Raw genomic sequence first — 13,739 nt, 5'->3', positions numbered from 1 at the left:
TGTGCATGGTGATCCCAAGTCAACCCTTTCTCATCCAGTGGGCCTCAGTTTGCCCATCTGTATGCTGGGATTCTGCATCTCAGCATCTCCCTCCCCCACCACCACCCTGCCTCTTGTGGGAAGCGTTCCTGGAGGCCTCTGTGTGTTGAGACAACAGACCTGGGGGAACAGACTTTATTTTTCCTCCTTTCCTGTCCCTGTTTTAGAAGATCCCACATATGTTGGGCCTGGAGACATCCCACGCGTCCTGGGAGCTGAAGGGGCTGCTGCTTCTGCCAGGAAAAATCTCTTTTTGGAGGCGGGGAGCTCTCCCCAGAGAGGGGCCAGGCCTAGACTGTCTCTTTCCTCTTCACTTCCACGGGCTGGGGGTGGGATGGCCAGCACATCAGGCTGTGGCTGTGGGCAGAGAATTCTGCCAGCTCCTCTCCCACCTACCTGGAGACCACCCAAGAAATGAGCTTCGTATCTTTAGGGATTTAGGTTTGACATCTGGAAGGACTTCCTGGCAAGGCCAGTTACTGGATGGGGTAAGGGAGAACGAGGAATCTTCTCTGATATATATTTAATTTTTAATTAGTCTACCAAGCTTGAACATTTCTTACATTTTAAAGTCGTTGTTAAAAAGTAATACATCCTTACTATAAAAAAAAAACAAAATAGAGAAAGTTATAAAGTACGAGTTTCCCTGGTGGCTCAGTGGTAAAGAATCTGCCTGCAGTGCAGGAAACCCAGGTTCGATCCTTGGGTCAGGAAGATCCCCTGGAGGAGGAAGTGGAAACCCACTCTAGTATGGAGTACAGAGTAAACATTGTTCCTTTGGGAATTCCTTGGCTATCCAGTGGCTAGCACTCTGCACTTTGACTTCCAGGCCTGGTTCAGTCCCTGGTTGGGGAATTAAGGTCCTGCAAGCCTTGTGACCAAAAAAAAAAAAAAAAAAAAAAGGTGTGTGTGTGTGTGTGTACACACATCCTTCCTTCTTGCAGGCCTACACTCAAGGGGAAGTCACAGTCAGCACTTGGGAGTGTATTTCTCCAGACCTCTCCCCATAGACATACAAACAAATGCATAAGTTTTCATTATTCTTCTTTACAAAAACGGGATCGTGGTAGGCTTATAGATACATCTCTGTCACCTGCTCACCTGCACTCGCTCCTCACGCATGTACTGTGTCCCTGCGGTGTGCCTGGCCCTGTGTGGGGTCCCAGGTTGTCGCACAGACTCCCTGCCTGGATGCCCTGATGTGACTGAAGGGGAGGCCACGGCTGACTCTAGGAGGGGCTGGTTGTTTGGAGAAGGCTGCTCGACCAGGGCACTGTAGGAGTGGCCTCAGCAGGCAGTGTCTGAAGCCGACATGAGGGGTGAGGAGGCTGTACTGGTCTCGTCACAGGGCAGTGAGGTGGTGCTGGTCTCTCTGATACGAGTCAGAAGCGTGTGTGTAGCAAACAGGATCCAGGCCCGATGGGGTCTGGGGCAGCCCGGAGGTTCCCTTCTCTGGTCATGAGGATGGAATCTGCTTCATGGATTCTTGAAACCAGATGTCCTGGGTTTCTGGTTTAGGCAGGTGGTGGGTGACAACATTTAGTGAGTGCCCACTGTATATTAGAGGCTTTCTGACGTGCTGTTCAATCCTCTAGGCTGTCTTTGCCCCTTGTAGGAGTACCTGGATTAAGTGCTCCAGGAGACCTTCCCTGGCGGCTCGCTTTCGCTGCTCTGACCCCCTGTGCTTTTTTCCGTCCTCCTCAGAGAAGTGACCTGTTTGTGGGTGCCCCCCTCCACACTGGGGCTTCCCTGGTGGCTCACTTGGTAAAGAATCCACCTGCAATGCAGGAGACCCGGATTCAATTGCTGGATCAGGACGATCCCCTGGAGAAGGAACTGGCGACCCGCTCCAGTATTTTTGCCTGGGAAGTCTCACGGACAGAGAAGCCTGCAGTCCATGGGGTTCACAAGAATTGGACACGACTTAGTGACTAAACCACCACCAAAAATAATTAGTCTTGTTGGGAAAGATTAGATAACAATGTGGAATAACAACAGCTAGCGCAGCAGCAGTTGGTGGTATCAGGCTCTGAGAGACTTGCTCTACACAGAACTATAAACAGCTCCCTGGGGCAAAGACTGCTCAGGTTTAAGGCTGTCTCTACGATAAAGCGTCTGTCTACAATGTGGAAGACCTGGGTTCGATCCCTCGGTCGGGAAGTTCCCTGGAGAAGGAAATGGCAACCCACTCCAGTACTCTTGCCTAGAAAATCCCACGGACGGAGGAGCCTGGTGTCCATGGGGTCGCAAAGAGTCAGACACGACTGAGCGACTTCACTTCACTACCATTTCTATAGTAGCACATGGAAAACACTGGCTCCAAAAATGACTACAGCTTGCTACTGTAGACTCGGGAACCTGGGTGGTACCTGGGGTGGGAGCTTTTCCCCCCTTTTCTTTCTCTTTCTCTAGGATGGGAATAGCTCTCCTTGCCCTCCCTCACTCTCCATCCTGCCCCAACCACCAGATTCTGCATAGATATCTGAAGGTGGACTCAGAACCTTGCCAGAGAGTATGGTGAGCCTCTGCACATCTCTGTTACTGCTTGAATACCTTTTCTGATGGGGAACTCACCACTGCTCACAGAGCTCCTTCCTGCTTGTTGAGAAGGCCTTCCTTGCAAAGAGCTGAAATCTGTCCCTGAGACTGAGAATCACAGCCAGTCAGTCCAGCCAACCAGCTCACCCTGCCTTTAACAGATGAAGGAACTGTCTCCAGAGAAGTTAAGTGACTTGCTCAAAGTCACAGAGCAAGTGAATAGAAGACTGGAACCCATGCTCCGGATTCCTAGTTCAGACCTCCTTCTCCCACCCAAGGGTCCTGGTTCTGACCTCTGGGTCTCACTTGGGGAGCTTCTGCTGTCTCAGGGATGTGATGACTGAGGCCATGATGTGAACACCTTCCCCACCCTGACCATTCCTCCCAGACCATCCGTGTGCCTGGTCCCTGGAACAGAGCCGACTGGGCTTGGAAAGGCTGCAGTTCGCCCCTGCCCCGCCACCTTGCCTCCTCCTTTTTCAGCTCTTCTCATTTTTCCTCTGAAAGGAAAAAATTAATAGAAAATGTAAGTGAGCAATCTCGCGGACGAGGCGGGTTTTCATTATTTGCGGCTGGGGAAGGCAGGCTGGGGCGAGGATCCCAGTGAAGCATGGATTCTGCCAGGAGCCTCGGGAGATAATTGAGCAGCGGCGGCAGAGGCGCGGGCAGGGGGCGGGCGCGGGCGCGGGAGCTGTATTATCATTAGAATTTACATGACACATTAGCCAGAAGTGGCAGCGTTCATCTTTCTAACCAAATCCCATTTACCAAATGAGCAGCCGACACTTGTTTTATCAGCTGGCTCTGTTCTCCATGCGGCTTTCTGCTCAGCGTGTTCCGAATGGGCTGCTGGCCTTTCGGGCAGAGGAAGGAGAGACCCCTGACATTTCCTAAGTGTCCACTGTGTGCCCGATGCTTTTTTAAAATTTTATTTTATTAAAGTATAGTTGATTTACAATGCTGTGTTAATTTCTGCTGTATGGCAAAGTGATTCAGTCATACATACGTGTATATATACATATATGCATACACATTCTTTTTAATATTCTTTCTGTTATGGCTTATCACAGGATATTGGATATAGTTCCCTGTGCTATATAGTAGGGCCTTGTTGTTTATCCATCCTAAATATATGTTTGCACCTCGACACTTCCTGGTTCCTGAATTCTCGTAATACCCCTGTGGGCAGGCGGTGTTATGACAGCTACTTTATGGACAGGCAAACTGAGGCTTAAAGAAGTTAAGGCTATGCTTTCATTTTGCATTGTTCTGGACTCCAGTACTCTTGCCTGGAAAATCCCACGGATGAAGGAGCCTGGTAGGCTGCAGTCCATGGGATCGAAAAGAGTTGGACATGACTGAGCGACTTCACTTTCACTTTTCACGTTCATGCATTGGAGAAGGAAATGGCAACCCACTCCAGTGTTCTTGCCTGGAGAATCCCAGGGATGGGGGAGCCTGGTGGGCTGCTGTCTGTGGGGTCGCACAGAGTCGGACACGACTGAAGTGACTTAGCAGCAGCAGCAGCAATAATAATAATAAAAATAAACTTAAGGGAGTGGACTCCAAGGCCAAACTTCCTGGGTTTGAATCTTGGCTCTTGTTTTCCAGCTCTGTGTCCTTGGGCAAGTTACTTAACCTCTCTGGATTCTCCCGTCCTCACCTGCAAAATGGTATTAATTATAGTGCCTATAGAGGACTGTTGTGAAGATTAAACACAACACTGAAAGCGAAGTGATTAACACTGAGTGAGTTCCAGATGTCTATTAGATGTCTAATAGTATTAATAATTCCTATTCTTTTTATTGCTAGTATTTACTGCACCCCCACTAGCCCCCACTAGCTGCTAGGTCTGTGCTTAAGCATTCTCCATTCATCCATTTGATCTTCCCAACAACACTGTTTTTTCTGATGAGAGATATGGGGCTCAGAGAAGTGAATTGGCTTCCCGGAGGTCACCCAGCTCCTGAGTGGTGATGCTGTTTCCTGAGCTGGAATTGGGTCTTTTAAAGACCAAGACCTGTGTCTTTCCAGCTGTACCAGCTGCTTTCCTGCCCAAGATGGGAGTTTTTCCCTCTCTGAGCCACTCTCAGCAGCCTCCCCTCTCAATTTGCCCCTCTTTGCGCTCCTTCCCTCTGCCAAAAGGGACCTGCAGGGAGGGGTAAGCTGCTCACTCCCTCTGCTTCTGCCCTCAGAAAGGTTTGCTGCTGAGCCAGCCCATCATTCACCCCGGGGTGGGGGGGAGAGCTAATGACAGGGAACTTCTGATTGAGCACCTACTATGCACCAGGTCCTGGGGCTAGACAGAGATGAATGAGATGAAGCCTCCAGTGACAACACAAAGGGTATCAGCGAAAGAACATGATTAATTGCAGAAAGAACTACACAGACAACAGCCAGGCTGGAGTTTGCAGGTGGGAGAGCCCGGCTCGGAACAGAGCCAGAGTCTTGGAGGCCATGATGAAGGGCTTATTCATGCATTGAGTAGTATTTATTGAGTGCCTACTATGTGCCAGGCCCTGTTCTAGGTGTTTGGAGCTCTCTCTGGGAACAAGTCAGACGAAAGCTCAGTTCCCAAGGAGTTTTACATTCTAAGCAGATGACAAAGAATAATGACATAAAGCCATAATAATTTTATTGCAGAGGGTTAATGCTCTGAAGATGGTGGCAAAGGCTGATGAGGCAGAGGGAGGTGTGGTTAGATACTCAGGTCAGAGGGGGTAACATTGAATGGTGACACGATGGAGCCAGCCACTGGAAGATCTGCAGGAACAGTGAGGAACAGATGTTCTGGGGGAGGGAAAGAGCTTGGCAGGTTATAGGAACAGAACCAAGGTTGAGTGTGGCTAGGCGGTGGCGAGCTGGGGAGGGTAGAAGGAGATGGGTGGGGAATGCAGGCTCCAGCCCCTGGTGGGAGGAGAGGAGCGAGATCAGTCTTGGTCTCCACGGTGACCACCTCTTCTGAGTGGCCTCTCTCCTCTCTTTGTTGGCCTCTCTGCTTCTCTTTGCATCCCCATCAATGTTCCTTCCTGTTTGAAGGCCTTGTGGAAATACTTTGAAGAGCACAGCTAACTCTGCAGCCAGGGCGCCCCCCATCCCTGACTATCCCCTTGGCCGGCCCCCCTCCGACTGCCCTTTCTGGCTTTGCAACTCTCCTCCCCCAACACACACACAACACAGGTTCCTCCACACTTCCACGTGTGTGCGTGCTCAGTATGACTCTTTGTGACCCCATGGACTGTAGCCCACCAGGCTCCTCTGTTCATGGGATTTCCCAGGCAAGAATACTGGAGTGGGTTGCCATTTCCTTCTCCAGGGGATCTTCCTGACCCAGGCATCAAACCTGAGTCTCCTGCATCTCCTGCATTGGCAGGCGGATACTTTACCACTGAGCCGCCTGGGAAGCCTTTGCCCAAGCTGTGCCCTCCACTTGGAATTCCTCTCTCTGCTTCAGCTTGGCAAGAGACGCCTGCCACCCCTCCCCTGAGTCTCTCGGTTCCTGCCTGAGAGCACAGGGCACCCTGCGTTCGATTTACCTGTTTCTAATGAGGAGGGGCCTTATTCACAAATGTCTCATAAATGTCTGTTAACGAACATGCCCCTTTTTGGTCTCGTTCAATAACTTTCAGGGGCTCCTGGTTGTGGTTGCGGCTGTTGGCCTCAGGGACGTTCCTCTGGCCCCCTCCGAGGTGGGAAGGGGCTCAAAGGGGATTTCCCCACTTTGTCCCCTCCCCTCCCCCACGGGGGAGTACCCAACTTACTGACCCAGACTGGAGGCGGAGCGGCCCCCTGGGCTCAGGGCGCACTTCTGTGCGCCAGGAAATAACTTGGAGATGCTCTGTCAAGCACAAGATATAAATTGCAGGCAGTTTTTAAACGTTGGGAGAGATTGCTTTTTGAGTGGCAACCTGCATCTGTGCATATCAGGAGGGGGCGGGGCGGGGAATCACTTACTTTCCCCATTCTCTCTCCTCCCGGGTCTCAGTCCCTTCCAGGCCCAGCAGGATCCCAGCTCAGGCCTAGAGTAAGAGGTAGGGGGCTCTGGACAGAGCTGAGGGTCGACTAGAGTGGGGCTTCTCCAGGGGAGCCGAGGGCGTGGCTAGCAGGCCCTGGCCAGGGAGTCAGGGGTCAGGCCAACCAGCTGGTGGGGCCCAGCTTTCAGTGCTTCTCTGCTAGACTGACTTTCAGGCATTGATTCAACTGCATTTTCTTCCATCTCAGCTACACGCATCAGATCCCAGCGAGGCCCCGGCTGGCATAGGTTTCCTCATGTGCTAGACCCTCTGGGGCCATGGGCTGGACCTCTGCGTTCCAGCTGTGCAGTTGGGGCTGACAGGAGATAATCTGTCAACCAGGGTGATTGCAATGGGGCAACTACTGACCCCAGAAGTGATTATTCGTTTGTTTCTTTGTTCATTCACTCATTCATTCATACAAGACATTTTTTTGGAGTGTTTCCCACTAGCTATGATTTTAGAGCCTGGGATACAGGAGTGAATTAAATTTGAGATATCTGCCTTCATGGAGTTTACATAGGAATTTGTTTCTTAACTTCAGTTCAACTTTCTCATTGTTTTATGGCAACATAATAGTGAACGGCATGGGGAGGTTTGAGGAATCAGTGATGCTGAGGCCGGAAAAGCCCTGAAAGGCTTAGTCAGGAGTTCACAGATGGGGTCCACACCCCCATCCTGGTGCTCTGAGCCCTTGGGAAGTTGCCTCGGTTGTAAACCAGGAATGAAGTATTATCTCAGAGGGTTGTTAGGGGGGATTGTAGGAATCCAGACTGGCCTATGGTAAGGGCCCCGGGATACTGGCCATTATTTTGCCCCCATGACTGCTGGTCTTAGGGAGGAGCCCAGGAGAGGGGATTCCTAAGCCCTGTGACTGGTCTGTCGCTGGATGGTCCACCAGGGCTGGGGCCACGCCTGCCTTGCTCATGGCCAAATCCTAGGTCCAGCCCACTAGGCTCTCAGTAAGTGGTTTTGAACGAATGATGTAGGTACCAGCTATCTCATGTCCCCCTCTTTGAACTCCATTAGAATCCACACAACATTTTTTTTGAGTTGCAGGTCTATAAAAGGGAGGAGGGGGTGACTGTTAGAGGAGGAAGATTTGCTATGTTCTTATGCAGGAGACTTCTTGCCCACAGGTAAGTGCAGATGGAAGGAAGCAGAGGAGAGGGGAGTTGAGAGAGAGGGGAAGGGGCTTCTCAAAGAGTGGACCTCAGTGGGGCAAGAACTGGTCTGAGCACGGAGTCAGAGCAGCCCAGTCCCCTTTGCTTCAGAGAGCAGACTGGGATAGGGTGGGAGGTGGGGCAGATCACTCCTGCCAGCCTTGCTTTCTTCCCAGTGAACTTGAAAGGCAGTTCAAGTTGAGAGAGGGGGCAGGGGTGGGGGGCTGGGAGAGGGGCCAGGCTGGGGTCGGTGAGGATTGTGGAGAAAGTCTGGAACAGCGGTCTGGGTATGGAGAAGGGGGTAGGACTGCCCAGTAAAGGATGCGAGAGGCTCTGCTTGAGAAGAGGCTAGCTCTGCTCTCAGGGGCCCCAGTCTGAGGGGGAGACCCAGCTCTGTCCTCAGGGGCCCCAGTCTGAGGGGGGGGACCCAGCTCTGCTCTCAGGGGCCCCAGTCTGAGGGGGGGACCCAGCTCTGCTCTCAGGGGCCCCAGTCTGAGCATGGAGACCCAGCTCTGTCCTCAGGGGCCCCAGTCTGAGGGGAGGCATGGTAGAAACTTTCCTTCTCTCTCCCTCTCCTGGCACCAGGCCTTGCTCTTTGGCCTCTGACCTGGATCGTCCCTTACATCTCTCGGAGTTCAGGTTCAATTTCACACGTGAGGGAGGGGATGCTATGGACAAGATGTCCTCAGCTGAGAGTGAGGACTTTCATTTCAAGTCAGCGCTGGCAGGTCTTGTGGTCAGACCTCTCCCCTCCCCCAACGCCCAGCTCCTGCTGGTCCTCACGAGGGGGCTCTCCCGGCTCCAGCAGCGTTTCCCAGACCAGACTCCTCAGTAAGCCTCTCTCTGCTTCCCGCTCATGAGGCCCCCCTGAGTTCATTACCAGGGGACCCCTTGTCTCACCCAGCAGGAGGACGGGAGAAGCGGGGCCTCTTGCGCTAGGGTTTATAGTCAAACTGCTAGGGAATCATCTGCTGGGAGGTTGAGGGCTGCTCCCAACTCTTGGAAGAGAGGAAGCTTCGGGCCATCCTGTGGTCCCTGCCCAGCTGGCCCACTGCCATCTCCCCTCGCCCTGGAAACCAGTGCTACGAGGTGGACTCAGTGGGTGATGAAGTCGAAGGCCTCTAGGGGGTGGTGGGCTCCTGGGCACACATGGGGCTGGATGGGGGGCTGCGGCCCTGGGATTCCCGCTCCTGAGCTGGAAAATGAGGCCGCCTGCTCCTCCGTGACAGTCAGGAGGGCTCCCCAAGGACCTGGCCTCCAGGCAGGCGCGGAGAGCTGGTTACGGTTTGAGTTAATGCTCCTTAGAAGGAGCCGATGGGTCCCTCCGGGGTCTTTCGGGAGATTACAGATCGCATTCAAACCGATCCACCCTGGAGGGAGACGGGCCGTGAGTGCACTAAATCAGCCTTCGGAGCTCAGGAAGCCAGGAAAGCAGTGAGGGCCGGATCTGGTGAGAAGACTGGGGGTAATCAGTTCCCCAGAGTGAATGGGGCCACCTCCCCACAGTTCTCACTCACTCAGCCTCGCCAGACCTGTGGTCATGCCTATTGGACCCAGGAGGAAAAGTGACACAGAGAGCTTAAATACCTTGCACGAAGTCACATGGCTGCTAATGATAGGTCAGAAATCCAGGCAGCTTAACTCCAGAGCATGGTTCTAGAGTAGGCAGTGGATCCAGGCTGGTGCTGGTGCTGATGTTGAGTGCTGGGCTGGAGCTGGTGCTGATGTTGAGTGCTGGGCTGGAGCTGGTGCTGATGCTGAGTTCTGGGCTGGAACTGGTGCTGATGTTGAGTTCTGGGCTGGAGCTGGTGCTGATGTTGAGTTCTGGGCTGGAGCTGGTGCTCATGCTGAGTTCTTGGCTGGAACTGGTGCTGATGTTGAGTTCTGGGCTGGAGCTGGTGCTGTGCTGAGTGCTGGGCTGGAGCTGGTGCTAATGCTGAGTCCTGGGCTGCAGCTGGGTGGCTGGGAGCCAGCTGGAGCTCATGCCCGCAGAGGATGCTCTCGGCTCTTTGTGAACAGTGGGTCTCTGGGGAAGATGCCAGGGTCACTTTTTCCTTCTCGCAGTCTCAAGGGATCTGGGATCTGGGAGTTGTGTCACTTTCACCCTTTCTGGTTCACTTCTGCCTGGATGACTGGTCCCCTCCCTGCCCCGAGGCCCAGGCAGAGACGTCTCGGGCTTTTGGGGAGATGCTCGGTCTGGGCTGAGGTTCTCCTGCTGGACCAGGGAAGTCTCAGGAGTAGAAGCAGTGAGGGCGGCTGCAACAGGAATAGGACTCCTGGGGTCCTGGCAGTACTATGTTCCTGGGTCCAGGGGTCCAGATAGAATCTAAAGTTGGGCTGTGGGAAGCTACAAAAGCTCCCGACCTGGAGCCAGGGGTTGGGCGGCTGTCGCCCTGAAGCAGCCAGAAACGGTTTCCCTGAGAGGTCCTGGGCCCCTCTCCAGCCTCCTTGACCTTTGGGCTCTCAGGCATCTGAAGTGCTAGGCAGTTACCTTCAATGTTTAGAACGGGTTCAGTTTAGGCTTTGTTATAAACTCCTAAGTGTTTTTTGTTTTTTTTTTTGGCTGTGAGGGGTCTTAGTTCCTTGATCAGGTCTTGAACTCCACCCCCTGCAGTGGAAGCACAGACCATTAACCACTGGACTGCCAGGGAAGTCCCTAAACTCCCAAGTTTGCTCCTGAGAGGTCTGAGCAGACTCAAACAAAGAACCAGGCAAGGGCCGTGGATGTGCAGCCTCCCTGGGCCCCTGAACAGTGTTGCTATTAACACGGATCTGATTCAAAGGTTCCATTGTTATTTCTCCTGACACACCTGTTCTGGGTGAGACAGTGTGACTAATCTGCATGGTTCCATTAAGGGATGAGTCCTAGTTTTATTTTTGCTCTGAGCTGGACTTCAGAATCTCTCTGTGCTTTTGGCTGCCTCATCCCACAGAAGCCTGCATTTGGCAGGTATGATGGAGACATTGAAAAATGGCCAATGGCAAGTGCAACTTTGTGTCTCCCATCGTCCTTATAAATTCTACCCCCATGGCCTATTGGCTCACTTTTAAGTAATAAGTCCACTTTAAAAAGTCACTTTCAGGCATAAAACAGATTTCAGTTCTAAAATTGGAATGTATAGTCCCAGATACCAACATCCATTTCTTTTTTTTTTTTTTTTTTTGAGAGTTGATGTCTGATCTTATTTATTTGTTACTCTTAGAACATCTCATTTTTGACTGGACTCAGAAGTAGAGGCTCTCAGAGAAGACAGCCTCCATCTCTTGGCAATCTGTTCCTGCCGTTTTTCTTTGGCCTCCTTCATTCTCTTGGCCAAAAGTTTAGCATATTCTGCAGCCTCTTCTTTATTCTTCTTAGTACGCTGTTTCTTCAGAGCAATATGCCGGCATTTGTGCTGCAGAACTCGTGGAGTCACGAGACGCTGAATCTTGGGTGCTTTAGTCCTAGGTTTCTTACCGTCTTTGTTTAGGGGCTTTCGCACAACATATTGGCGGACATCATCTTCTTTAGAGAGATTGAAAAGTTTGCGGATTCTGCTGGCTCTTTTGGGACCCAGGCAACGAGGCACTGTAGTATCAGTGAGTCCAGGAATATCCTTTTCCCCTTTTTTCACAATGACCAAATTGAGAACACTCAGATTGGCATCCACAATGCAACCCCGTACAGATTTGCACTTTCTCTCTCCAGTCCTCCTTGGTCTGTAACAGGAATGCCCCTTACTCAGTAGCAGGCGAACTCTGCCATGGGTCAAGACACCCTGCTTCATGGGGAAACCCTGCTTATCGTTCCCGCCACTGATTTGGACCACATAACCTTTCCATTCTTCACCCAGAGCGTCAGCAGCAACTTCTGTGGCCATATGCTTCTCGTAGAAGGTACGAAGTTTTCGTTCATCGTCCACTTCAATGAGCTTCTGGCAGCCAGTGGCCGGGAAAGAGATGTTCAGCTTCATTCTGAAGCCGCCGACAGCCTCCGAGGCGCCACGAAAAAGAGCCCAATATCCATTTCAACTTTGATTCAAAGTCCAACCTTTTTCCTCCCCAAACCAGGGCAACTGACAGGTAGTAGGCTGCTGTAACTGACAACCCCCAACTCCACCCGCCCTGCCCCCAGGGTTGGGGAAAGGATGGAGGAAGAGAAGGAGGAGCAGTGAAATGCCTTCATTTCTCTGGTCTGAATAAAGCTTCGCTCTGTGGGAGACTGGCTGGTGACCATCTCCTCTGCTTTCTCTCAGCTCCTGGGGCTCTACGGGTCTCTTCCCACCTGGCGGTCTTTAATGTAGCCCTGGGTCCTTCCCCTTCCCTAGGTCTACAGCAGACCCTTGCATAGCCTTTGGCCCCCTCTGCTCTGGATGTGAAAGCCACTCCCAGGGCAGCAGCTTCCTCTCCACTGTAGTCTTTTTTAGGATTTATTTTTGGCTGTGCTGGGTCTTTGTTTTTCAACTAGGCTTTCTCTAGTTGAGGTGAGTGGGGTTACTCTTCGTTGCATTGCACGGGCTTCTCATTGTGATGGCTTCTTTTGTCACGGAGCCCAGGCTCTAGGCACATGGTCTTTAGTAGTGGCCCATGAGCTCTAGAGCACAGGTTCGATAGTCGGGGCACATGGGCTTAGTGGCCCCTTGGCATGTGGGATCTTCCTGGATCAGGGATCAAACCTGTGTCTCCTGCATTAGCAGGTGGATTCTTAACCACTAGACCACCAGGGAAGCCCTCCACTGTAGTCTTTCACTGGTTAGATTTCCCAGATGGGAGTTAGGACCCCTCCCCCTCCACCTGCCCTCTCCTGACCAGGATGGACTGAGTATTGGTCTGGCCCCTCACTTGGCAAGCAGTGTCTGTTGTATCTTGGTACTTCTGTGAAAACTTTTAAAATTCCCCATTGCACCTGTCAGAGGACAGTTCGGCTTCTGGCCCATCACTAAGAAAATCAGCAAGAGGGTGGGCAGTGCTAGCTGGATCCAGCTGCCCAAGGCTCCATTTCAGCCCTTCCCCTTTCAGCAGCCATCAGACTGATGGGAAATAGTCAATCTGGAGAAACTCTAGAATATTGAATCTTAGCTCCATTCTTAAGTAGGTGTGTGGCCTTGTGTAGCTGATTTAACTTCTTCATGCTTCAGTTTTGTCATCTGCAAAGTGGGGACAGTAGTCCTTACCCCATATATTGTAGAATAAAATGAGATAACTGAAAACATTTAAGAGCAGAAGGGGATGACAGAGCATGAGATGGTTGGATGGCATCACTGACTCAACAGATATGAGTTTGAGCAAGCTCTGGGAGTTGGTAATGGACAGGGAGGCCTGGCATGCTGCAGTCCATGATGGTGTCACAAATAGTCGGACAGGACAGAGCAACTGAACTGAAACAACAAATTATTATTATTATCTGTGAACTCTGAAACTTGGGAGGCAATGGGGAATGGTTAAGAGCAAGGGTGTGGAACCTGGAGTGAGATTTGGTTAGAATGGGTTTCAAGTTTTGTGACTTTGAGCTAATTACTAACCTTCTCTGAGCCTCAGTTTGCACAGCTGTAAAATGGAGCTTTCGCTGTCCCCATTTGCTTCAGGGCTGTTGTGGGGTTTTATTGAGATAAAGTCTTTGATGCTCTGAGCTCAGGGTTTAGCATATGGTAGCATTGGTAGGCGTCCAAGGAGCGGAGGCTGGGCGGGCGCAGGAGGGCCAAGAGGAGCTACTCCATGTTCAAGATCAGGAGGGGTGGCAGTGAGGAGATACCCTCGTCCAAGGTAAGGAGCAGCAGCTGTGCTTTGCTGGAGCAGCCATGAAGAGATACCCCACGTCCAAGGTAAGAGAAACCCAAGTAAGACGGTAGGTGTTGCGAGAGGCATCAGAGGGTAGATCCACAAACCATAATCACAGAAAACTAGTCAATCTAATCACACTAGGACCACAGCCTTGTCTGACTCAATGAAACTAAGACATGCCGTGTGGGGCCACCCAAGATGGGGGCGGGGGGTCATGGTGGAGAGG

The 13,739-nt window shown here is 51.8% G+C and overlaps 1 protein-coding gene across 1 annotated transcript; it reads right to left on the bottom strand.

Moving 5' to 3' along the window:
* Positions 1-10,922: 10,922 nt before the first annotated feature.
* LOC102409947 (40S ribosomal protein S6-like) lies at positions 10,923-11,727 on the bottom strand. Its single transcript, XM_045166192.1, has one exon. The coding sequence runs from the start codon at positions 11,704-11,706 to the stop codon at positions 10,963-10,965; it is 744 nt and encodes a 247-aa protein (XP_045022127.1). The 5' UTR covers positions 11,707-11,727; the 3' UTR covers positions 10,923-10,962.
* Positions 11,728-13,739: the final 2,012 nt, after the last annotated feature.

This window comes from Bubalus bubalis, chromosome 6, assembly GCF_019923935.1.
Source record: "Bubalus bubalis isolate 160015118507 breed Murrah chromosome 6, NDDB_SH_1, whole genome shotgun sequence".
In the NCBI taxonomy this organism is placed as follows: Eukaryota; Metazoa; Chordata; class Mammalia; order Artiodactyla; family Bovidae; genus Bubalus; species Bubalus bubalis.
This window is presented reverse-complemented; position numbering and strand designations above follow the sequence as displayed.